At 44.4% G+C, this 24,555-nt stretch overlaps 1 protein-coding gene across 1 annotated transcript in view; it reads left to right on the top strand.

Annotated features, from left to right (window-relative positions):
• The window catches only part of LOC144822045 (uncharacterized), a 121,808-nt gene that overhangs the window by 26,017 nt on the left and 71,236 nt on the right, over nucleotides 1–24,555 (top strand). The window contains exons 2-3 of the mRNA XM_078679113.1: nucleotides 12,773–12,878; nucleotides 17,386–17,472. Coding sequence (XP_078535239.1) covers nucleotides 12,773–12,878; nucleotides 17,386–17,472 — 193 coding nt within the window. The remainder of the gene's footprint in view (nucleotides 1–12,772; nucleotides 12,879–17,385; nucleotides 17,473–24,555) is intronic.

Here is a 24,555-nt window from a genome sequence, read left to right as displayed (position 1 = left end):
TGCAGTACAAACCTTTAAAAGGATTTACACTAAACGTGGCATGGAAGTAGAACGTTACTCTGAAAGCATGCTTTTGTTGCTCTGGTGAAAGACCTTTCAGTAGTTTCATAATGAAAGTATTTTTTTAAAAAGGTGGTAGATTAGCATCAAAGGGTTAACACTTTTGCATATCTTGGCAGTTTTAGCCTGTGGATGTTTGAGGACTACGTTTGACAGCTGTCTACGGACTAGAAATAAAACCATAAAGGTCTCCAATTGCACAAGAGATCCTTTTTCTCATTAAGCTCTTTGTTTCCACAGAGCCAAAGTCTGGTCCGTGCACACAAAAAACTGTGACTGGCTGTCTGCCATATGAAGATTTCTCTTATTGCAGTAATTTCAGGACGCAGGGTAAAGACCGCATGTTCTAAAAGCAAATACTAAAGCGAATAGAAGGGGCCAGGGTGTGCTGACTCTGAATACCAAATCATAGTTGGAGGTCCCTCAACACTTGTCCCCCGAATAGGTTTAAAATTAATTACAAAAAATTGTGCAGTAGTCCACAGACTACACACACTTAAAATGGCAGCTTGTGGACTCATTGATAGTAATGAAATGAAATGAAATGAAAATTGCACTTATATAGCGCATAACTACCCGGAGGCCTCGCAGCGCTTTAGACTGATTTTTTTGTGGCGGGCACCGGGTAGATCAACACGTTTTTGCATACAAGTGCGTTTTTAAAACCTTTCTAAAGGACATGAGATTATTGTTTTCTCGAAGGGGGAGGGGAAGGGAGTTCCAAAGCTTAGCCGCAACATGAGAGAAGGAGCGGCCGCCCCAACGGGCCTTGTTGATTTTTGTTGTAGTTACAAGCTGAAGGGAGCTAGAGCGCAGGGCTCTAGACGGTGCGTAAGGTATAACCACGGGGTGGAGAATTGCCAGACCAGTGCGGTGAAATGATTTGTGCACTATGCACATGGCCTTGAACTGTACTCTGGCCGCTACTGGGAGCCAGTGAAGCTCTTTCAGAGCTTTCTTCGCTGACTGCCAGCGAGGGATGTTATACAGTAGCCGAGCAGCACAGTTTTGTGTGACTTGAAGCCTGTGAATGACTGATACTGGAGCTCCTAAGTAGAGCGCGTTCCCATAATCCATGCGAGAAAGAATCAGGGCCTGGACCATGACTCTTCTAGCCTGGAATGGGAGCAGAGGAAGGACCTTACGGAGCATTTTCATCATCCCAATGCAGGTAGAGGCAGTTTTGATAGCTTGAGCTGAAAAATCAAGTGCCTTGACCAGCCAGATTCCCAGGCTCTTAATCTGGGGTTTGGGGGGGGGGGGGCAAGCCAAGACATGTGGGCCAGATGGATGCAAGGGCGGATGGAGAAGAATTGCCCAGCAGCATAATGTCTGTTTTCTCCCCGTTTAACTTAAGACAGGAAGATTGCATCCATCTGGCAACCGCCTCTAGACAGGGACCTAAGGTGGAAGACGACCCCTCGGGGTGGTCAAGAGAGACCACTAGTTGGGTGTCGTCTGCGTAGGTAACAATACGCACACCAAAGGGCTGGACTATCCCTTCTAGAGGTTCCATGTAGGCATTAAAAAGGGTGGGACTCAGGGAAGAACCCTGAGGCACCCCACAACTAAGTGAATGCTTAGGAGAGACTGTCTCGCCCTGAAACACCTGAAAGAATCTGTCCTTCAGGAAGGAGGTAAGCCATTCCAGGGCCGCACCCGACACGCCCAAGCCACTCAAGCGTTGTAATAGTATGGCATGGTTGACCGTGTCGAATGCGGCGCTGAGGTCGAGTAATATGATGGCGGCCTTTCCTCCCCGGTCTAGCACGGCTCTGGCCTCTTCAGTCACCGCCAAAAGAGCAGTTTCAGTGCCGTGCTGAGGACGGAACCCTGTCTGAGAGGCACGAAGCAGACTGTTGGCTTCTAAATAGTCCACTAAGATGTTATTGACGTGCCTCTCAAGCAGTTTACTCATCCAAGGAAGTAGGGAGATGGGGCGATAGTTGGCCAAGTTGTTCTGATCCAGTGTAGGCTTCTTCAATAGAGCTCTAACCATCGCGCACTTCCAAGAGGGAGGAACAGTTCTGGAGGTGATGGAAGCATTAAGGACATCCAAGATAACTGGACAGATGACATTCAAGACCTTAATAAGAGTTTGAGGGGGTGCTTGATCATTAGGGGATCCCGAGGTGATTTTAGGGATCAACCTATCTAATGTAGGGGGGTCAAGAAGTGGAATTTTGTTAAGCCGACAGGGCTGGTTGACAACAGTAGGGGAGATGGGTTCTATAATATTGCTACTGATGGTAAATAAAGAGTAAATGGCCTGGATTTTCTGGGAAAAGTAAGTGGCTAGATCGTTGCAACGGGTCTGTGCACCGTCAGGAGAAGGACGCTCGGAGGGGGGAGAAATTAAGGACTTCGCTATCTTGAAGATTTCTTTTGGGGCGCTTGCGGCCAGATTGATTTTTGACTCATAAAAATGAGATTGTGTATTTTTCATTTCATTTTTATAGAGCATTATGGCGGCTCTGTATTCGCCCTTCCTCTGCTGCGAGCCGTTCTTCCTCCAAGCTCTCTCCAATTTGCGGCAGGTTAGCTTCATAGTTCTAAGGTCAGGTGTATACCATGGGGCGACTTTAGATCTTGTTATAGATTTCAGAGGAATCACAGGGAGGACTTGATCAAGAGTGCCACAGATAGTAGGATGGTGCATCCTGTTTACAGCCTATAAAACCAGTGACTAGTGCTAAAGTTCATTTGCTTCTCCTCTAAACATGGTGACATTGGTCTTTATATGATTGGTATATTTAGTTTACCATAAGTCCCTTGAAAAGTGGTATACCATATACCCTGTGCCTGTACTCTAAATGCCAATAGTGGACCTGCAGCACTGGTTGTGCCACCCACACAAGTAGCCTTCCAAACCGGTCCACGTCCTGCATATTGCAAGACCTGCATGTGAAGTTTACTAGCTCTTCGACTTGGCATTTGAAACCATTTGCCAATCCCTAAACTCCCCTTTTATTACGCATAAGTCACCCCTAAGGAAAGACCTAGGTAGCCCTAATGGCAGGGTAATGTGTATCTACAAAATAGGACTTGTACTTTTAAGTTTTACATGTCCCTAACAAACATCTAAATTCGTTTTTCACTACTGTGAGGCTAGCATTGGAAATTCCTTAAAACACTGTAAAGCTGTAATTCCTGATTAGAAAGGAGTAGCAGCATCGTGTTTCATATCTTTGGAATGATAATGATAAATGCTCTTTGCTGGTAAAGGTGGATTTAACATTACTATTTTAGAAATTCCACTTTTAGAAAGTGGACATTTCTCTGCTCTTACCGCTCTGTGTTCCTTGCAGCCTGTCTCCAATACACATCTTAGGTGGTGACAGCTACACCTTGTGTATTCCCTGTAGACATCCACAAACACAGGAAGGGTGGTTGTGACTGAGAACTCATCTGCGTTCATCTACATTCTAATAGCTCTTCCTGGACAGGAAAGAGGAGCTGCCACTTACATCGGAAAAATGTATAAATTGTTTCTCCACAATGGTCACCCATCTCCCTAGACCCATGTCCCCTTATTCCACAAAATTCTGTGAGTATTAATACGTACCCTATACTCACAATGCACACCAAAAGCCATGGACCCAAAATCTACTAAACTTTGGGTTCACTAATATTGCAGGGAAGGGTTTGTGGGCAGCTTAACTTGAGCCGGTGCCCATACTAAAATGAAGGAAATAAAATGTTTGACTCACAGAAACCAAGCCAAAAAGGTTCAATCAATTTATTAGAAGACACTGCTTCAAAGAAATAATATTGGAAGCAGATTAAAGTCACTTTGTTTTCACAGATAATCACATTTATCAGAAGGCATTATTTTATATGACTTTCAAAGGAATTTAAGAAAGCATTTAAGTTACTAAAAGGAAAAGACTTCAAAAAGCAAAATGAAGTTGACGGTTTTAACATACAAACCAGGTTTTGGCTGTGATGCTAAAAAAAGACACAAGGTTAACATAAAAAAAAAACTGCTTTGCAAGTCTTACATTTCAAACAAGAAAGCATCAATTTAAAGGTAGGTTGGCAGATATAATATATGACAAGCTACATTGTATCTTAAAAGAAAAACCCACAAAAATCAAGAGCTCTTGGGGAGTATTTATTTATTTATTTATAGCACTTATAGAGTGCGCTGATACCAAACTGTGTCCTGGCCCTGTAGTGATAGCTCCCCTGACCATGAAACCTGTCATTAATTAGTGAACAGCCACGTTTTTAGCTTTTTCCGGAAGGCCCACAGATCTGTGATCTGTCTCAATGCAATTGGCAAAGCATTCCAAGCAGTGGCAGCCCCTAAAACAAAACTTCTACCCCTCCCCCAACGCGCTTTCCTAATACGTGGGGTCCTAATCAGCCCTTGACTGGCCGACCTAAGCTGTCTATTCGGTATGTACCACTGGAAGTGCTGTTGAAGGAACAAATGGCCAAGTCCATGATTTGCCTTAAAGACAATGCACAAGGATTTGAAGGTTATCCGTTTCCGTACTGGAAGCCAGTGCAGCTTCACCAGGTCCCGGGAGACGGAGGCAAACTTGGGAGTACCTGAGATCAAATGGGCTGCTGCGTTCTGCAGAACCTGCAGTTTATTGAGAAACCCCTTTTGGGCCACTAAAAATAGGCTGTTGCTGTAATCAAGGCGGGAGAGCACAAGGGCTGTCACCACCATTTTCCTGCACTCCTCTGGCAAGAAGGGAAGAATCTTCCGGATGATTTTAGGAGACCAGTGGATGCAGGAAGTAAGTGCATTTACCTGGGGTTTGAAGGAGAGCTTTTCATCGATCAGAACTCCCAAGTTTTTAACCTTTATAACAGGAGTGGGAAGAGGCCCCATCCCTTCGGGCCACCATTTGGGTCTCCAAAAGTTGACATCAGAGCCGAAGAGTACCACCTCAGTTTTAGATGAATTCAGTTTTAGGCAGTTACTGGCCATCCAGGAGCCGACCGCTGCCATTCATTCCTGAAAGTTGGAAGCCACACCATCCTCTGTCCCTGGGAGCAGTGATACCACAATCTGTGTATCATCTGCGTAAGATGTTAATTCGAACCCATGTGCCTGGATGATCGGGGCAAGCGAGGAGACATCTGTATTAAAGAGGGTGGGGCTTAGAGAGGATCCCAGAGGGACCCCCCCTGGCAGTTCGAAAGGCCTTGACTCGAACTCCCCCTAAAGCCACGACCTGAACCCTGTCGGTCAGAAAGGCTTTCAGGATGCTGAGGGCCTTCCCCTGGATCCCACGGTCCTTCAAGCGGTGAACCAACATACCATGGTGGACGGCATCGAAAGCCGCAGATAGATCGAAAAGAACCAGGGCTGCTTTGCCCCCTGCATCTAGCACCTTCCTAATCTCCTCTGTTGACTTGATCAGGGCAGACTCAGTGCTATGTCCTGCCCTGAAACCATGTTGCGCTATGTCCAGACCATGTGTAGCTCCTAGGAATGCACAGAGTTGCGCGTTCATAACCTTTTCTATAAGTTTGGCTGGCAACGGAAGTCTGGCAATAGGCCGATAATTGTTGGGGTCGGCTATGTCCAATGTAGGTTTTTTTAACAAAGGGGCAATTGAAGCCTGTTTCCAGCAAACTGGAAAATCCACAACTTCGAACATCTGATTAAAAAGCTTAGCTAAGACCGCAGCTATCGGGAACCGCTGCCAGCTTTGCCACAGACGTCGGGCAGGGGTCGTGAGATGAACCTGATCTAGTGGTAAGTAACAACTTTTTGATGTCCTTAGAGCTCACCTCAGAGCTCACATACAGTCTGCGACTTGTACCATCAGATAGAGAGGTAGTCCAAAGAGCAGCCGGTGGGTTTTATTCTTATACCCCTAAAGCAGAAATTAAATGCAGAACTGGTCAGTTGTACTGACGTCAATTATACCCACAGGCCGTACATTTTAGAGAAATAAAACAAATATTTACAAGAATGTGGAACTTCACCTGGTCAGGGGTCAGTATCACACGCTTAAGTGCACGTCTTCTGTTCCATAGAGCCAGCAAGAGATTGGCAATATTATGATAATATTATGATAAACAAATAGATAGGTCAAAACCTTTGTTTGCCACATCACCTACTCCCTGTTCCCTACTTCATGAGAAGTTCTGCATTCTCGTGATCTGTGTAGGAGGATGGATATCTGACTATGGTTACCCCCAATGTTTTGCCTAGTGTTTAGCTGGTTTTCGACTTAGCCTGGGGCCCTGATTAGCAGGATCCCAGGCCAACTATCTGCTCTCACTGTAAAATGGACTCCATGTACCTTAGGTACATACCTAATTGGATACTGGGTCGTCTTGTGAGCCCCTGTATACTGTACCATAGGTACCCAGGGCATAGGTGCATCCAAGGCCTACCAGGGGCTGCAGCATATCTTATGCCACCCCTGGCTGGCCATCCAAATTGACACAACTGGCTGATCACTCAGCTGGGGCAAGGTCGTGTAATCACCCCTTACTTACTTCCTATACCTACCATTATATATAGACACATATATACCTATAAGTCACTCCTATGGCATGCCTTAACAATCCTGAAGGCAGAGTGCTTGTTTTTTTAGTGAGATGAGGCTCTAGCATGAGCTGAGCCTGTCTGCAGCTTTCGGAACCATCTCCTTATAGCTGTTCTATGATATAGCCATACCATATACTCTTAAGTGCATTATAATCCTCGCGGTTATTGCTAACTTTGGTTTGGCTTTATCAAAACATGTCGTGTAAGGTGTCATACGCTTTGGAATACTACCCCCTCACCAGTTCTGGCGACGGGGGTAGCATTCCACCCTTCTATAGGGAGACGACCTGTTGTTCCTGTTAATCCCGGTTAAAGTTAACCAGAGCCTCAGCATCACAAAATGGATGCTGCTGCCACAGACACGAGTCCGACCTCCTGCTGCTGGGAGTCCTTCCAGCGAGGGAGGCTTGGACAATAGGTTTCCTGCCTTGGGGGGTGCTAGCACCAACCCAGACGGGCCTTAGTGTATTGGGGCAGGGAGGGCTGAATGAAATGAGACACTGCCTGGGGCACACAAGGTGCTCCATGCATAGTCCGGTTGAAACCAATTGCTGGGGCACTCCAGCCCCAGCTCTGGCGCGAAACTGGACAAAGTGAAAGGGGTGTAACCACCCCCTTCCCTGGTCCTACCCATAGGAGGGACCTAGCAGGTAATCCAGCCCCTTTTATTGGTATAAAGGTAGGAGCTGAGTCTAGAGACTTTGGATTAATCCTGAACTGAAACTTGAAACGAAACTCTGGACCTTCGACGATCCACTTTACAGAAGACGACTGAAGAATCTTCCTTGTGGTCAAGGAGTGACCACCCTGTGCAAACAGGCACCATCCAGCTATCAGCAGTTTGCTTTGTCGATGCTATTGCCGGAGCCCGAGCACAGAGCCTGACAAGACCTGGACTTCCAGACTTCCTTGAGCCCGATCCACAGCCACAGCAAAGCTGAGACCCGTGGAGGCGACGAGAGACGTTGGACCGGACATCTTGAAAAACCTGCTCCTTGCTACTTGTGCAGCTTCTGAGGCACCCTCGAAGTTGTGCATTGGGGATTGAGAAGCCCTAGCCCCGTGCACCTTTTGCACCGACGCACAGCCCCCCACACTCACCGAGTGCTGCGTGGGGCCTGCTAGTACTTTTGTGCTCAACGCGTCTGTCCGGTCACTTGCCCGTTGGCTAGTGGCCTCTGTGACGACGAACTTTTAACTTTGAACCGCCTGCCTGGTTGCTCCAGGTTGGCCCCTGCTTCCCTGAAAAGGAGAAGCCCCCCAGACCTTGCTGGTCTGAACAGAAGCCCATCTTTGATTCCTGCGTGGGTTGGATTTGCCAAGGCCTGTTGACTCCAATCCGGAAGCCGACACCGTCGACAGCGAGAGCCTTCGTGGGACAGTCCGCCTCCAGCTCCTGGTCGTCGTCGACGCCTCCTGGTCCACGTGGCTGCAGAGACAAGCTTCGCATCTTTACCTGACTGCACCCGACATCGCCTGGTTCCTTCCTGGTCACTGGCTAGTGACCCAGACTCTGTCCCCTCTTTCAGGTACTCTTCATCCTCGATCCACTCTTGGATCCAACTGGGCACTTCTCTCCTGGTCGCCTGCAGCATCTTTTTACAGGTCTCCATAGGATTCAGCGACGAAACCCGACACATCTTGACACCTATGCACCCGGCTCCTGTGGGCGAGGTAACGCGAGTACCCCGGTGCTCCTGTGGGTATTGACAATCCAAGAGTCCCTGTTTTTAGTAGCTTTCTCTTAGTTCATCCGGAAGTGTCCTAAATCAACTAGTTTGTGACTCTTACGTTCCCATTGTATCCCTATGGTAACTCGCGTGTGTGTTTAGACACTGCACACGCATCCCGTGGGCCTCCTGCTTCTTAACTATTGTTAGCTCAGTGTAGCCCCAGCGATTCCCTAGGCTATTCCTTGTTCGTGACGTGGTTCTTATACCACTATTTTAGTATATTGCCTTCAGCGCCCCTAGGGCTCGACTGTATTTTCTGCAACTTATTGTATGATAATTGAGTAACTTGTTATGTGCTTTAGCCTCTGACCTCATAAAGAGTTCAGAGGGGTTGTGTTTATAATAAATACATATATATTTGATATATAACCTGTGTGGTGTCCTTTCATTTGGTATTCAAGGGGTTGCATATGGTAAAACAGCTGGCTTCACATGCTCTCTGTAGTTTTAGCCTAAGACTGCTTTGTCCATGGTACCACGAGGATAGCTGGTCTATAAGGTTGACTTTACAACCATCACCATAAGGGTTGTTTGGACTGGTGCAAGGTGCTCACTAGAATAGTGGACATCATATACCAGGCCAACTTCTCACAATCAGTTGTTGTCTTGCGGTTAAAACTTCTGTGTTCTTGTGGTGTGAGAAAGAGGAACGATCGTTGGGCTCACATGAGAAAGCTGACCACACGAAGACAGTGGGGGTGTGGGTCTGGGTGCTTCGCTGAGAGAAGCTGCTTGAGTTTTCAGTACAAAAGGGGGTGGTGATGGACAGAGCATCTGAACCAATCAAACACTCACACCCAGTCAACAGATCTGGGTTTAATCCATCACCGTTCTTTAGCCCACTCTGCCACCCCAGTTCAGATATGGCCATATGCAAATCAGTCTGACCCTGTGCCTCATGGGAACAGTCCAGCCCGAACTGCCAAGCCATGCCTTCCCTGGATTGGAAACAAGCTTCCGAGGACCGGTTTCTGGCATTCCAGCCGTCTTCAGCCCGGCTTGCTTGAATTCAGTGGCAAAGTGAGCAAGGGACTCACGTCTGAGCATACCCTGCCACACTTATGGCGGCCAAAGCGGTACAAAAGGGGGTTGTGATGGGCCACCCCCTTTTGTACCGCTTTGTTCGGGCTGGACTGTTCCCATGAGGCACAGGGTCACAATGATTTGCATATGGCCATGTCTGAACTGGGGTGGCGGAGTGAGCTAAAGAACGGTGATGGATTAAACCCAGATCAGTTGACTGGGGGTGAGTGTTTGTATTGTCATCGCTCCGTCCATCATCACCTTTGGTTTTTCTTTGCTTGAGTTTTCAGGTCACAGAGGCTTAGAGCCTGCTGCGTTCGAACTCTGGTCAATTTAACAAAGGTCTACAGATTGAGGCAGCAGGGCCTTATGTGGGTTTCTGGCTTGCTGGCAGGGCAAAGATGGCCCAGACTTTCTTATATGGTAAAACTCGACTCTGTCTCACTAGTTGTGCCCATCACCCTTCAACAGGCAAATACGCTTAAACTGCAACCATCTTTTACACCCATTGGTTTCCGTAGAAACTTGACCATGTCCTAACCAGATACCTAGAACCAGTTGGGTTTTTTTTCTGTCTTTGCTTCCGAACCTCTTAAAAGGGCCATCCGAATTTCCTCTTATTTCCATGATCCATTGAGAACACTGGTTGCGCAATGCACCTTTTCCCCCAAGCCTCCTCTCGCCATGATCCCCATTCACCACTAGTCGAACTCCTATTCCTTCTAGAGACTATCATACCTGTCTCGCCTCTCCACGCACACCCTTGTCTTGTTATTCAAAATGCCATCATCGCCAACTATACTTTAACAAGAATCTTCCTGTTCCACATTTGGAACCAAGGCAGGTAGGAATCCAAGTGTCTTGAGGTTTGCACAATCTGTGTGAGCCTTTTCTTCCTCATTGCCAATGTTTTTTTCACCAATGTATTGAATGAAGTAAGTTAGGGCAACGTACGAAGTTTAATAGCAGACCTCACCCACCAGTTCCGGGCACCAACTGTCAACACAGAACTCCCTTAACAGCACATGGAACCCCCAACACCAATATTCCAAAACATCACACCGTGTCTTTAATAACATCTTGATTTTCTTACAAAAAGCACAATTGTCTACCTGCACGGGACCCACGTCTGGGCATACCCTTCTCATTTAGGGCAATAAATGCAAAAATAATAAATGATGGACAGAATTCTGAACAAATCAATCATTCACGTAGTCGCAGATCTGGGTAAAATCTATTGTTTTTTTGCTTGCCACGCCATTCCAGTTTGGACCCTGCCATATGCAAATCCGTCTTGACCTTGCTCGCCTTAGGAACAGTCCAGCCCGAGTTGCCAGTCCAGGTCCTCCCTAGACTGGAAACCAGCATACTGGGACCGGTTTCAGGGCATCACCCCTCATCAGCCAGGCTAGCTTGAATCCAGTGGCAACGTGAGTACGGGACCCATGTCTGGGCATAAAATGCATAGCCTTATCTAGGCACATACTGTCCCTAATGACACTATGGCTAAAATTGTCTTCAGGCTTAGTCAGGCTTGCTAGCCACAAAAGAAGTGGCAAATTCTTATGAGATCAGTGGCATAGTCGAGGCCAAGTTAAGGTAGTTCGCTGTACAACGTGCAGCCCTCAGCAGCCTTTTCAAGCAGCTATTCTCAACACACTGTTTGGCCTTAAAAGCTTTTCCCCCCCCAGACTCCAGAGTCACAGCGAGCCACTGACAAACATTTACCTTTATACACTATAAGGAACTCCTTTGGAGATTTCAAGCCTAGTTTATCTGTAAACTTGAACAGGCCTTCCACAGTGCGAGAAAACCTGGTCTTGGTGACAATACCTGATTGTCTCCAGGTACTTCGGTCATCACGCTGAATCCCGAAATATGGAAACGTTGAAACCAATTCAATTTTAGTGACGTTCATAAAAAAAAGGTATTGCACGTGTTGGTTTTTGGCACATAGACCATAATGTGAGTTTGAAGTGACTTGCAGTTCGCTCCAGCTCATTTATAAACCTCACATAGATATTCAATAGGTTCTGAAGGCCGAGTTTAGTCCTAGCAATTAAAACTGCATCGTCTGCGAAGAGTACACATCAGCTTTTACATGAACCAGGTGACGTTCAAGACCGTTAGTATAAAACATAAAAAGGGGCGCCAGTACATAGCCCTGTTGTACACCCCTGAAAAGTAATAACCTGTTGGTGGTTTCCCCCACTAGACCGACCTGACCGAAAGTGTGTTTGATTCATTGGCCCAGTAATTGAAATCTCCCACTGTGATACATTTGCAGTGAGTGATAATCATATACTGTAAGGTATGGTGTGGGGGAAATCGCAAATATAATATGGAAACGAGAAGAAGAGTGAAGGTCCTCTTTCCATGTTCCATTTTTAAATAGAAGTCGGTCTGTATCTCTGATCAGTTCAATTGACCACTCTGTTATGACAAGGAGACTATTTCGGAATTGCTGCACCTTCCCCCTCCTCCTTTATCTGTGGGGCGATTCTCATTCATTATGAAGTACCCCTCTGTGATCGCCGCTAGTGGCAGAGGAGCGGATATGTAAGTTGTGTACTAAAGTCACTGAATGTAGTTATAATGTAAATTGTGCAGTAGTGTCACTGAATAGGGTTGTAATGTAAGTTGTGCACTAGAATCGCTGAATTTAATTGTAATGTAAGTTTTGCACTATTGTTGAATGTAGTTGTAATGCCAGATTCGCACTATAATTTTTGAATGTCGTTGTAACAGTAAGCTAGTTGTGCACTATGGTCGATGAATATAGTTGTAATGTCAGTTATGCAGTAGAATTGCTAAATGTAGTTGTAATGTAAGCTAGTTGTGCACTAGAATTGCTGAAAGCATTTGTAATGTAAGCTAGTTGTGCACTATGGTTGTTGAATATTGTTGTAATGTCAGTTATACAGTAGAATTGCTAAATGTAGCTGTAATGTAAGCTAGTTGTGCACTAGAATTGCTGAAAGTAGTTGTAATGTAAGCTAGTTGTGCACTAGAATTGCTGAAAGTAATTGTTATGTAAGCTAGTTGTGCACTATGGTTGTTGAATGTAGTTGTGCAGTAGAATTGCTGAAAGTAGTTGTAATGTAAGCTAGTTGTGCACTATGGTTGTTGAATGTAGTTGTGCAGTAGAATTCCTAAATGTAGTTGTAATGTAAGCTAGCTGTGCACTAGAATTGCTGAAAGTAGTTGTAATGTAAGCTAGTTGTGCACTAGAATTGCTGAAAGTAGTTGTAATGTAAGCTAGTTGTGCACTATGGTTGTTGAATGTAGTTGTGCAGTAGAATTACTAAATGTAGTTGTAATGTAAGCTAGTTGTGCAATAAAATTGCTGAAAGTAGTTGAAATGTAAGCCAGTTGTGCAGCAGAGTCGGTGAATATAGTTGCTAAGTATTGTAACCTTTCTGTTCATTCACAGGTTTTCAATTATTTCTCCAACGAGGAGTGGAAGCTTTTGCACAAATGGCAGCGGGATCTGTACAGGAACGTGATGAAGGAGATCCACCAGGCCTTGATGTCCCTAGGTAATGATACATTATTGTTGGTCTTTACCAAGTGTTCTTTAGAGTCTCAGAAATGGACTGTGTACTTCAAATGCACAGAATGGGGTCAGACCTCCTATTCCTGGGATGGCATAACACATTGGCTCACACAAGAAGCCTTTGCCTGTCACACCTTCACCTAGAATAGGTGCCAGCGAGTGTTCTGGGCAGAGGGAGTAGCTGCGTCAGATGAGGGGAAGCCTGCGCTTATCTGCGAGAATAGTAGGTGTAGAAAGCCAGCCTCATCGTATCTGTGCGTATGGAAAGTGTTAGGTGATGCCCTGGTGAAATAAAGTAGCATTGTCAGGATTGTCTTGAAGTAAAAGCTCGTGCTTATTGTAGCTTTGAGTGGAGTACAAGACAGGGAATATACTGCTGCTGGGGAGGAATTGGGGACTAGACTGTCTCCACGAGGAAGCTGGTGCGCATCAAACCTCTGTATAGCTTGGATGATGGGCCAAGATCTGTGGAAATGGTGGTATTGGTGACTAGATTACCTCTGGGTGTAGGTGGTGGCCCTGTGCTTATCACTGTTGTGAAAAAGGTAAGTGACAAAAAGCATACTGGGTAACAGGAGGAGCTGTCAGATTGTCTCAAAAAGGAATCCAGGCCTATTACTGCTTTGTAAAGAGTGGATGATAGCGAGATGGTGTTGGGATAGTGTCGTGTCAGAGATGAAACACTTCTTCGTCAGAGCTATGTGTAGCGTAGGTGGTGGGGAGGGGGCAGCTCTATGCTACAACTTTGGCCCAAAATAATGACTTTGTAAACAAGTCACATCTAGTGTCGTGGTATGCACAGTGCCTCCGGTGGTTGGAGCTTTAGACACTAATGAAGTAGCTAGTAGGGCTGGATTGCACAGAGTAGTCCAATAGAAGACACACCTAAACAATGAAAAAGAAAAGGAGAATGTAGAATTACACTGTAAACAGAAAAAAAATATACGGAAGAGAGAATGAAAGTGAAAAAATAACTACAAAAAACATAAAACTGGCCAGTTGTGGTTAGGTCCCCAAACCATAATCCACACCACCTGAACACTGCTCCTCGCTTTACACATGGTATCACTAAAGACATTTTTGATGGCATCATTGATGACATCACTCGAAATACTTAACAACAACGTGTGGTATTAAATCAAATGTTCAACAGGGAATCCGAGAACAATTCTAAGATTTGCAGGGCAGCCCAGAGGATTAGCATGCCTGATGGCAGAAAAAAATGATTTTCTTCTCAACCCAGGCATGTCTCTGAGATGCATCTACAGGTGCTCAGCCATCGGTCATGAATCCAACAGCTTGTGCTATAAACATAAGACAGTCATAAAGTTTATGACGGGGCGTGTCACAATCACAGCAAAAACCTAAGTCAGGTCGGATAATGTCAGTGCCACAGACCACAAAAGGGCTGTTGATGTTGTGCTCTCTGTCAGTGCAGTGCCTAAGATCATACAGGCTTTCAGCTGATGCTGTGCTTAAAGCCAGTGAAGTGACACAGATCACACAAGAGCTCTACTGATGCTGTGCTCAAAGCCAGTGAAGTGCTTCAGGTCACACACGCACTCAAAGTCAGTGAAGTGACACAGATCACAGTAGACCTCTGCTGATGCTGTGCTCAGTCAGTGAAGTGACACAGATGACAGAAGAGCTCGGCTGATGCAGGGCTCACCTTCCGAGCAGCGGCAAACTGGGCTCTTACCATGTTGTTCTCCTCGCCTTCACTGATCGATCGGCTGCGCCTCCTGCCTATTAGAGTTCAGGGAGCCACTCAGGTGAGCAGGTGGCCGCACACAGACTTCTGCAGACACACAGCCTCACACACAGGCAGATGCCCTCAGGCTAGACATGTGCAGAGGGCGGAGCCTGAATCCACCAGGTCTTTGCCCCCTCTTTAAAGCTCAGGGGCAGCTCTTTAGATAATATACTCGTATTGGAGGCTTTCATATACGCAGATAACCAACAAACTGGCTCCTACATGGCCAAACACCTCAAAGCTTGCCGGGGCGAATTTGCACGCTGTGCCTGCTATAGCCAGACAGGTGATGAGCACCAGGAGGAGGAGCTGGAGGTGCGGGAGAGGCGGGCTCACAGCGCTCATAGCCCCTGGTGTCAGACCAGCACATGCGGAAGGCGCAGTGTGTCCTTAGAGGGCGGGGCCTGGAGGGCGTCGCTTGTTGACAGAGCACAGTGATGCTGGTGATGAGATCAATAATTTAACCTACTTCCCCCAAAAAGTGGCGAGCTGGCCGCCAATACCTAATTCCCCATTACACCATATCATAGCAAAATAAGATTATATGAAAAGGGAAGTAGAGATGGAGTAGCGACGAGCAGGGGCACGTAAGAAGACACGATGAGGAATGCAGCCTGGATGCTGTGAGAATGAGATGGGAAGTGGAAAAAACAAGCGCCGCCGTGAAAGTTAAAGCGAGCGTGCTAATTGAAAATGTTAGGAATGCAGCTGCCATCCGGCCGAGCTGCTGCTCGCTCTCGAGCACCCTAGGCCAGAGGACAGAGAAGGTCGGACGTGCACCCGCATTGGGCCAATTGCGTGTTGTCTTTCTTAGAAAGATGCATGCAAAGCCCAATAGCAAGTGATAAAAAAAGCACACACACAAGCTTGTGTTTGGAGTTTAAAAACCCTTACTAAATGCCTCGCAGGACAGCGCATGCGTGCTGGCTCAGACGAGACCTAAAACACGACTGTGGATGAGGGAAATGGATAAGCATTGAGTCATGAAATTTAGGGCCCATGAACCTGCAGAGTAAGAATTGAAAAAGCATTGGGTTATGGTATTGATTTTTTTTCTAGTTCTCAGAAAAAAAGAGGATCTATTGGCTGTAATCTCAGACTATATTAGGAATCTCTGCTGGTTCCACCAGGGTAGTTTTGAAGTAGCCTGAATATGTTTCACAACTTGGTGTGTTTGTGGATTTTCTAGTGATAAAATAGATTCTTTGTCAGTCATTTTGTGTGTCTGCTTGGTCTAGATACAATATTGAGGTGAGCAACCCAATCTACCCTTGCGGGTTCGGGCAATACTTGTTATACAAGGAAAATAGACCAGCAAGGGACTTTATTCAAGTATTATTTATCAGCGTGCTAGGACTCTGTTGTAATAACTCTGAGTACCTAATTGTGATTAATCAATCGCTGTACTAAGTTAATAACTTCAGATCATAATCAATACATACAATGTTACCACACTAACAAAGTAAATAATGCAAAAACCAGGGTTTTATATTGTCTGAATATTATTATTTTTTCTTTTCAAGACAAAAGGTATAATTTTTATACAAAAGAAGCAAACAAATTCTTACAAAATAGGGTACATACACAAAATGTTATCATCAAATATGCACAGTACAAAATATTTAGTCCTTTAGTATATCTGAGAAAGTCCAGACTGCTAAACACAAGATAACATTGTGATTTCAACTAAACAGAAGAAAATCAAAAATGGTATGATGAATTACATGCAGGCTTGGACTAATTAGTCGACGTTTCGGTCTTTTAGAGATTATTCATAAGACCATCATCAGGACAAGGAATTTCTACATACAGTAGATGACCCTTTATGCCGGGTAAATTCTTATTTTCTAAGTAGACAGCGTACTTCCAAATATTTAGCCAGTTGGCGACAAAGAAATGAATTCTTGTGCATCAGAGTTGCTTGAGTTCTGAGCTGTACTTCTTTATGTGGTTCACCCACCTACTGGGCGGCTCTTTGTTTTACACACAAGTCGAAAAGGCGGCAAAAATTTCTATTGCCGGCGTAAGACCACAGCACAGTTATGAAGCCGGCTAGCGGAGATAGCGTGTTTAGACCACAGCACAATTTTAGATCCGGCTTGCCAATTTGGAAAAAGCGGTTTGAAGGCAACGATTTTCTACCTCTGCTCGTATCAGCGGACCAGGCAGCAGTGTTAGTTACTGCTGGCAGTCATTTTGTGTGTCTGCTTGGTCTAGAAGCAAGATTTAAGCTGCAGCTGTTAGTTCTTTGTCATGGGATTAAAATTTGTAACAATGAGGTTGTTGCTTTTGTGATTAAATCTTCCAGACCCTTGACATGTTGTAGCATGTTTAGATGCTGCGGTCTAGAGATTATTAGAAGTTTACACTGATTAGGATGGTAATATACATTCTTACTTTGTTTAAAAATGATTAATCTCTTATCATTGTGAGTGGATGTTGTATTTTAATGATGGGTTGTAATGTTTACAATATTTAGTAATCAGCCAATGCCTTGTACTGGACATATTCTTTTTCCATTGTTTTAGTTTTCTCCCTGCATTATTCTATTGTTTAGTTTTCTCTCTGTCTACTACTGTATTTCATTTCCATTGTTTACCACAGAAGACACTTCGGATTCTTGTGCTAGATCGTACAGGCTTCGGTAACGATGTTTGACACATGAGTAACAAAGAGATCATGATTGCTGTTAACAAACCTGTAGAGTCTAAAAGAGTTTGTGTTCTTACATTTTCAGGCCCTCTGATTACGCACACAGTGTTTTCATTAAAGGCAAGTGAAAAGGAAGAGGTGTGCTTCTCCGACAACCCGGAGTCCCCACAAAGTAAGCAAGCTGTGCGATGTCCATGACGTGCGATATTGTTTTGTTACCTTGCTTTCTTTTAAGAAGCATGGTCTCTGCTTTTTTAGAGGATCTTGAAGTACAGGATGGCTTATCGGCCTGGCGATGGGCTGGCCAAGCTTGAAGCGGTTTGTTTGTTTCATGTTTGTTTTTCATTTTATTTAGGTTTTCACACTAAATTAAAGTAACACCTTTTACATTGGTGCTTATCGATAGCATAAACTGAGTGACATTGAGGATTGTTCGACTTACTACTGTCTCATGTCATACCAAGGATAAACGATTACTAATATGATTTTTCATTTATGGTTTCCATATCCATCAGTGAACAAGACCAGATTCATTGTCTTTCCCACCTTACTCTAAGCTGAATATAGTTTTTTGCCTCTTTTCCCTGGTCTCTGAGACTTGCTTTGGAGGTATAGTGTTAGTGGTCTGCATACGTCCAGTGGGTGTGCCATTATCGGGGTCAGTGGTCCATAGCTTTCAGCTGCTTCATTGCAAAAGATCCCATTTTTAAGTCCTGCCTTATCAGTTGGAAATGAGCCTCTTCCCCAGTGTACAGCTACTCTGCTCTTTGCTATAAGTAGGGGCTGTGAACCACCTAATTGAGGCTGACACAACCTTTACATAACCCATTGATGCAATAAGTAGGGAGGGTGTGATTTGTCATTTCGCATATGTTACTAAATTCGATTTGCTAAAATATCACTTTTACCAGACTACGAATTCGCAATATAAAATAGCGCAATTTGTCATAGCAAGAGATTAGGGTTACCTGCATCGAAAAACAAGGAATCTCCTTTGGCTCTGTAGGGAATGCAAAAAAACATATTTCAGATACATAATAGCAAAACGCAATCCAATCTGGTTATTTTGTCCTGAGGAAGACCTGTTTAAAGTCTTACTGTGAGTCAACGTGTCGCCTGAGTAGCTCTTGATCACTCATTGATTGTGGACAATATATACCCCAAAACCGATGTCTTTATTGAGGGAGTCATATGTCCAGTACAAGAACCCCACCAGGAGCAGCCAGCATGCTGCTCAGCCCCATCATAACTGTCCCTTTCCAGAAAAGACACTGAACATTCTAAATGACATCATCAAACTGTAAGACTCTAGAGGCAGGGCATAAGATGAATAAAGGTATACAGACATGGACAGTAGTGTAAGATACTACATATCTCCTTTTCTTCCATCACAACAAAAGATAGAACCATAGGTAAATAAAAACACTGGAAGAACCATAGGTAAATAAAAACACTGGAAAAACAGGAACAGGAACTGGTAAGAAGGGGAGAACTGCAGGGAAAGAACAGGAAGGTAGAAGGAGTGGAAGGAAACAACCCAAGGGTACAGACACATAAGTAAGTACTCATCCTCCTTTTGCCATAAATCAACGAGAAAGAAAGTCGAAGAGGAACACGAGAATTACTCCAGACACACCCACTGGCAAGACAGGTATGAAAGGAGACAGGAATTGAGGAAGTAGAAAAAGAAAACCGAGAAGTAGAGGAAGAACATAAAAAGATCCTTCCTTCATGCTACCCTGCAATATAATATAATGTAGACAACTTTGCATTTAGAGCATTACAATGCAGCAGGTAACATACAGAGCAATTGAGAGGGGTAAACCCCATATAGAGACTATCTCGTAAAGGGTGAATTGAGAGGGAGAAACTCCCATATTAACAACCTAATAAAGGTCAAATATTGAAACTACATTGAAAAATTGAGGCAGCAACCCCAAATTGACAGCTTAGCAAAGGTCACATATTGAAAACACATAAAAAAATCGAGTAATTGAACTGTTGAGGATGGTCATTTGAAACCGTGAATACCGTGGAAAGTACAACTCAAATTGAGAGGAAGCAACCCTAAATTGAGAACTTAGTAAAGGTCACACATTGAAAAATACATTGAAAAATAGAGCAAGTTAACTTTTGAGGGTGACCATTTGAAACTGTGAGTACTGTGGTAAGTACAACGCAATGTTATCCCAACTAGGGAATACTACTGGAATGCATACAATTAGAGATGTACAATCCCCACCAGGGAATACTGCAGACATGCACGTACATTGAGATAGTAAAGTAACTGAACACATGCATGAACATTGATAATCGAGAAATAGAGAAAATTGAGTAATTGAAATCTTGAGAGTATGTATGGAAGGTCACATATATATGTATATACACCATTGAACTAAATTGAAATACATACATACCATACAGCGAACACGTGATGACACGTCCATGTACATGTTAACTTTGAATGCCATTATGGAAAACAAAACCGCACTGGAAAAACCATGCACAAGCAGAAAAAATAGCATTTGAAATTGAGCATTTTGAACTAAAAAGATATAGGAATGAGAAGTAGAAATGCCTTGACAAACTTCTCTTGAAAGGTACTTGAGGAGATGTCTTTGAGAAGGTTGTGCTCAGGTCAACCAGTGTCCCTACCGAAGAGCGTACAAAAAACGAAAAGAGAACCATATAATTGTAATATTCTTGATAAATGACAAGTCTCACGAATGACTTGGATTGCCTAGAACTAGAAAGTGAGTAAACAACGTTTTCAAATTGTCGAAGATCCCATGAGGGTATCGAAAACGCAGCGCCACTCACCACATGCACTTGAACTAGTGCCCAAAATCCACTATACATAGAGTCATAGATGAGCTCAAAGGAAACATCTTATAGAGATCTTGAAAGGGAGCCACCCACCACTTGAACTTGAAGAGGAATTCCTAATGCAGGACACCTTGAAAAACGTAGTGAAGTAAGAATGTTTGTGGTCCCTATTGAAAAATAGGCTTTAACTGTCAAGTGCGGAACGTGGTTGGCATTGAGACATGGTGGGTAGATGCACAACTGTATAGAGTTGGAACCGCCAGCCAGAAGATGGCAGTACATACAGAAGACACATACGGAGTGACTCCCAGCACGCTCTCACTGTAAAGCGCCAGGCTACAGGGTTGAAGACAGGATGTACGTCATGCTGAAAACAGGATGTACGTCATGGAAGACTCTTGAATGACTGCGCGGGGCACCATAAGCACGGTAAAGTGCGCGAGCCGTTTAAATTGAAGACGAAGCGCAACGGTCAGCTTGTGCAGGCCTCGTAGTAGGAAAAGAAAAACACTAATAAAACGCATACATTTGTACTTTGCTCACCAAGTTAATCAGTTCTCATGCAGGGCGGCTCACATCGTTAAAACCAATACAATAATGTGAACGACAATGCACAGGAAGAATTAACAATTGAGACACTGATAAGAATCCACACAATATACTTAGTGCAAAAGATTTGAAAACATTTGAAAATAGATTTTAGCATGTGAAACTGCGAGTAATGTATTTACCCATTGAAAACTCAAATAAAAAAATACTAGTAGAATGGGCAACTTGAGGTGTGCAATCCCTCCCCAGGGACGCATGCACATTGATATGATTGAGACAATCGAGCAATAGAACTGTTGAGAGTGTGTATAATCCCAACTAGGGAATGGTGCAGAAAAGCATGAACTTTGAGATTATTGAGAAGTTGCACACATGCATGTACATTGATAATCGAGAAGATGAATTATTGAGAGTGTAAGTTGAATGTTTTTTTTTTTATTTTTTTTTTAGAATACCGAATTTCTTTCTTCCATTTACCTGTTCTTGTCGCTAGTTCTAGTTTTGAGTTCTCCTCCTGGGGCCAATTTTGTGGAGCCCACCAGGAGCATAGCTTGTAATATTTGAACAAGGTCTCACTACCTCTAGTAAGGTTATTAAGCACTTCCCAGCTTTCCAAAATGGAGTCCTTTTTTAGGTCTGCCCAGTAGTATATGCCTCCTGCTTTCAAAGGCTGACTAAGTTGATCTCTCAGGCATTCAGGAGTGCCCGGAGATTCCCAAACCGGAGCCCGCGATTAGTATGGGATTTTCAGTCTCTTCCTTATGTGAACCCAGGTTTCTAACACAGACCTTAAAATCTGTATCCTTATTTTTTTTTAAACTTTGGATCACCGTATTTATAAAGAAAATGTTGCTGACCTTGGCAAACATCCCCTAACATGGCTTCAAAAAAATAGTCCCAGTTTATAGGCGGCACCTCCTGCTCTTAGGTCTCACGCTAGCGAAAAGGGATATCGCCAGGGCTTGGAAGGCACCCAGGGCTCCGTCAGTAGCCGCATGGAAAAATGGGCTAGATTTTTGTATGGGGCTCGAACAACCTGTTTTCCTGGCCAGGGCGTGCCCACGCAAACATTACATACTATGGAAGAGGTGGGCCGACTACCGGGGTCTAGAACTGGACCCGCCACGGGAGATGGAGGCATGCTTACCGGACTGATTCATATGCGGTTTTCATGTTTAAATGGTGTCGGGGCGGGACGACCTGGAGGGTCTGTGATTCCCGGCTGTGCAGTTGCTAGGTGGATGGACTTATGTGACATGGGTGCAATCTAGGGGGAGGGTGAGTTGGGGAGGGGGTTTGTTATAATTTATTTGGTCTATTATACATAAAAGTCAAAGTCAATATTGCTGTGTATTTGATGTGTGCAGTGGCCTCTGGAGTGCAGAGCCCTACAACGTATGTGAAACTAGACAAATAAAATGTGTTTAAAAAAAATAATAATAATAATAGTCCCAGTGATGATCTATCGCCAACATGCGAAAAGTTAAAAAATGGAAGGCATAACAATAAGTAAGTAGATTCGGTAAAGCCAACCCTCCCACCTCAAGCCCTCTTCTAAGCCATTTCCATGCAATGCTTGGGCCCTTCAAGGACCTTGATAAAGCCACCGATTTTACCCTGTAGCTCAGCTAGGTCTTCTTTTCTAAACGATAGGGGGATACAGTTATAGAAGAAAGTTATTTTAGGGAGAATTATCACTTTTACAAGGTGTACCCTCCCATAGATGTTTAATAGTAGGTTCCCCCATTGTGACAATAAACTCGTTCTCTCCTTACTGACTTTCTTCCAATTCACTATTGGAAAATTCTCTAATTTCTGAGATATCTGTACACCTAAGTACCTCATTTGGTTTTTGGTTCCCAGGCTCCTTCACCTCTGATTCTATTCCATTATTTCTGTTTTTCCCATATTAACCTTCTAACCAGAGATTTTACCAAAACTTTCTGCCTTCTTCCTTAAATTGGGAATTGCTTCTTGAGGGTTTGTAGAATACAGAATCAGGTCGTCTGCATATAGGGCTAATTTTACTTCAAACTCGCCAGATCTAAAGGGAGAAATTGAGGGGTCCGCCCTGATCCAATTAGCAAAGGATTCTATATACAAATCAAACAAAAGCGGGGACAGGAGGCACTCCTGCCTTGTCCCCCTTGTAATACTAAACCAATCTGTTAATTCCCCATTGACCAACACCTTTGCCCTGGGGCTCGGGTATACATTTTTAACCACCTTAACCATGCTTCTCGGGAAGCCAAAGCCGTTTAAGGTCTCCCACAGATATGCCCAGTTCACTTGATCAAAGGCTTTGGCAGCATCTATTGCCACTGTAGTTAATGGGACCTCTCTAGTTCCTGCCATATCTATAGCCCCCATTATCTTAAAGGTTAGTTCATTGAGCTGTCTCCCTGGTATAAAGCCCCTCTGGTCGGAGTGGACAACCCCCTTCATGACCTAGCAACTCGTTATGCCACGATGCCTGAGAATATCTTTTAATCTATATTTAAAAGAGATATAGGTCTATAAGAGTCTATCTTCTGTGTGTCTTTATTTGGTTTTAAAATTAGCATGACCATAGCCTCTGCCCATGAGCTAGGTGGATTTTCCCCATCCATATACATTTTATTAAGCAAAGTTTTCAAAACTGGCACCACTCTATTTATGGTTCTGTCGGGTAACAAGAAATTGCTTTAAAGAATGGTTAACTCAGTTCAATCTATGTATGAAGTAAACCCTCTCAAGACAATCCAATCAAAAGATAAAGTCTTTATATTAACAAATATTCATGGTCCACAAGAATTGCTTCATTCTGTGATAACACACATTTCAATGAATGGTAAAATCATTACAAAAGACACATATAGTGCGCGTGACTGTCAGTGAACAAGGTGATCAGTGCATTCAATTCAGTGACACATATACACAATATATACAGTGAAAACAAGGGGAAAAGGAGGGGGCCAGTATGTTAAATTAGTCCTCCAAGGAGATAGGGGGCGATTTGTACATGCTCCTGGAGTTATCTTGGCCGGTGGTGAGCGTCGACGTTTCGACCCTAGAGCGCCCCAGTTGGTGGTCGCGTCGGGTCTTTATCAAGACAGGGACAGTATGGAAGGCAGGTCGAAATATCACTGCCTAGTGGGTGGCCAAAGGTCCAACCCCTGGAAAAATGGGAGCCTGCAAAGTAGGGCTGTTCGTCTGTGCATGCGCGAGTAATGCCAGCCTTGAGACCGGCAAACCACGGAGAGCGTTAGTAGTGACCCTCGTGTGCGTCCCCGACGTCTGTTCCCAGGTGACTCGAGCCGACGCCATTGCACGTTTTTTGCTTGATGGGAGGGACCTCGAGTCACCTGGGAACAGACGTCGGGGATGCACACGAGGGTCACTACTAACGCTCTCCGTGGTTTGCCGGTCTCAAGGCTGGCATTACTCGCGCATGCACAGACGAACAGCCCTACTTTGCAGGCTCCCATTTTTCCAGGGGTTGGACCTTTGGCCACCCACTAGGCAGTGATATTTCGACCTGCCTTCCATACTGTCCCTGTCTTGATAAAGACCCGACGCGACCACCAACTGGGGCGCTCTAGGGTCGAAACGTCGACGCTCACCACCGGCCAAGATAACTCCAGGAGCGTGTACAAATCGCCCCCTGTCTCCTTGGAGGACTAATTTAACATACTGGCCCCCTCCTTTTCCCCTTGTTTTCACTGTATATATTGTGTATATGTGTCACTGAATTGAATGCACTGATCACCTTGTTCACTGACAGTCACGCGCACTATATGTGTCTTTTGTAATGATTTTACCATTCATTGAAATGTGTGTTATCACAGAATGAAGCAATTCTTGTGGACCATGAATATTTGTTAATATAAAGACTTTATCT

This window comes from Lissotriton helveticus, chromosome 3_1 (assembly GCF_964261635.1).
Source record: "Lissotriton helveticus chromosome 3_1, aLisHel1.1, whole genome shotgun sequence".
Classification (NCBI taxonomy): Eukaryota; Metazoa; Chordata; class Amphibia; order Caudata; family Salamandridae; genus Lissotriton; species Lissotriton helveticus.
The sequence above is the reverse complement of the archived record's forward strand: the minus strand, read 5'-3'. Positions and strand labels throughout refer to the sequence as shown.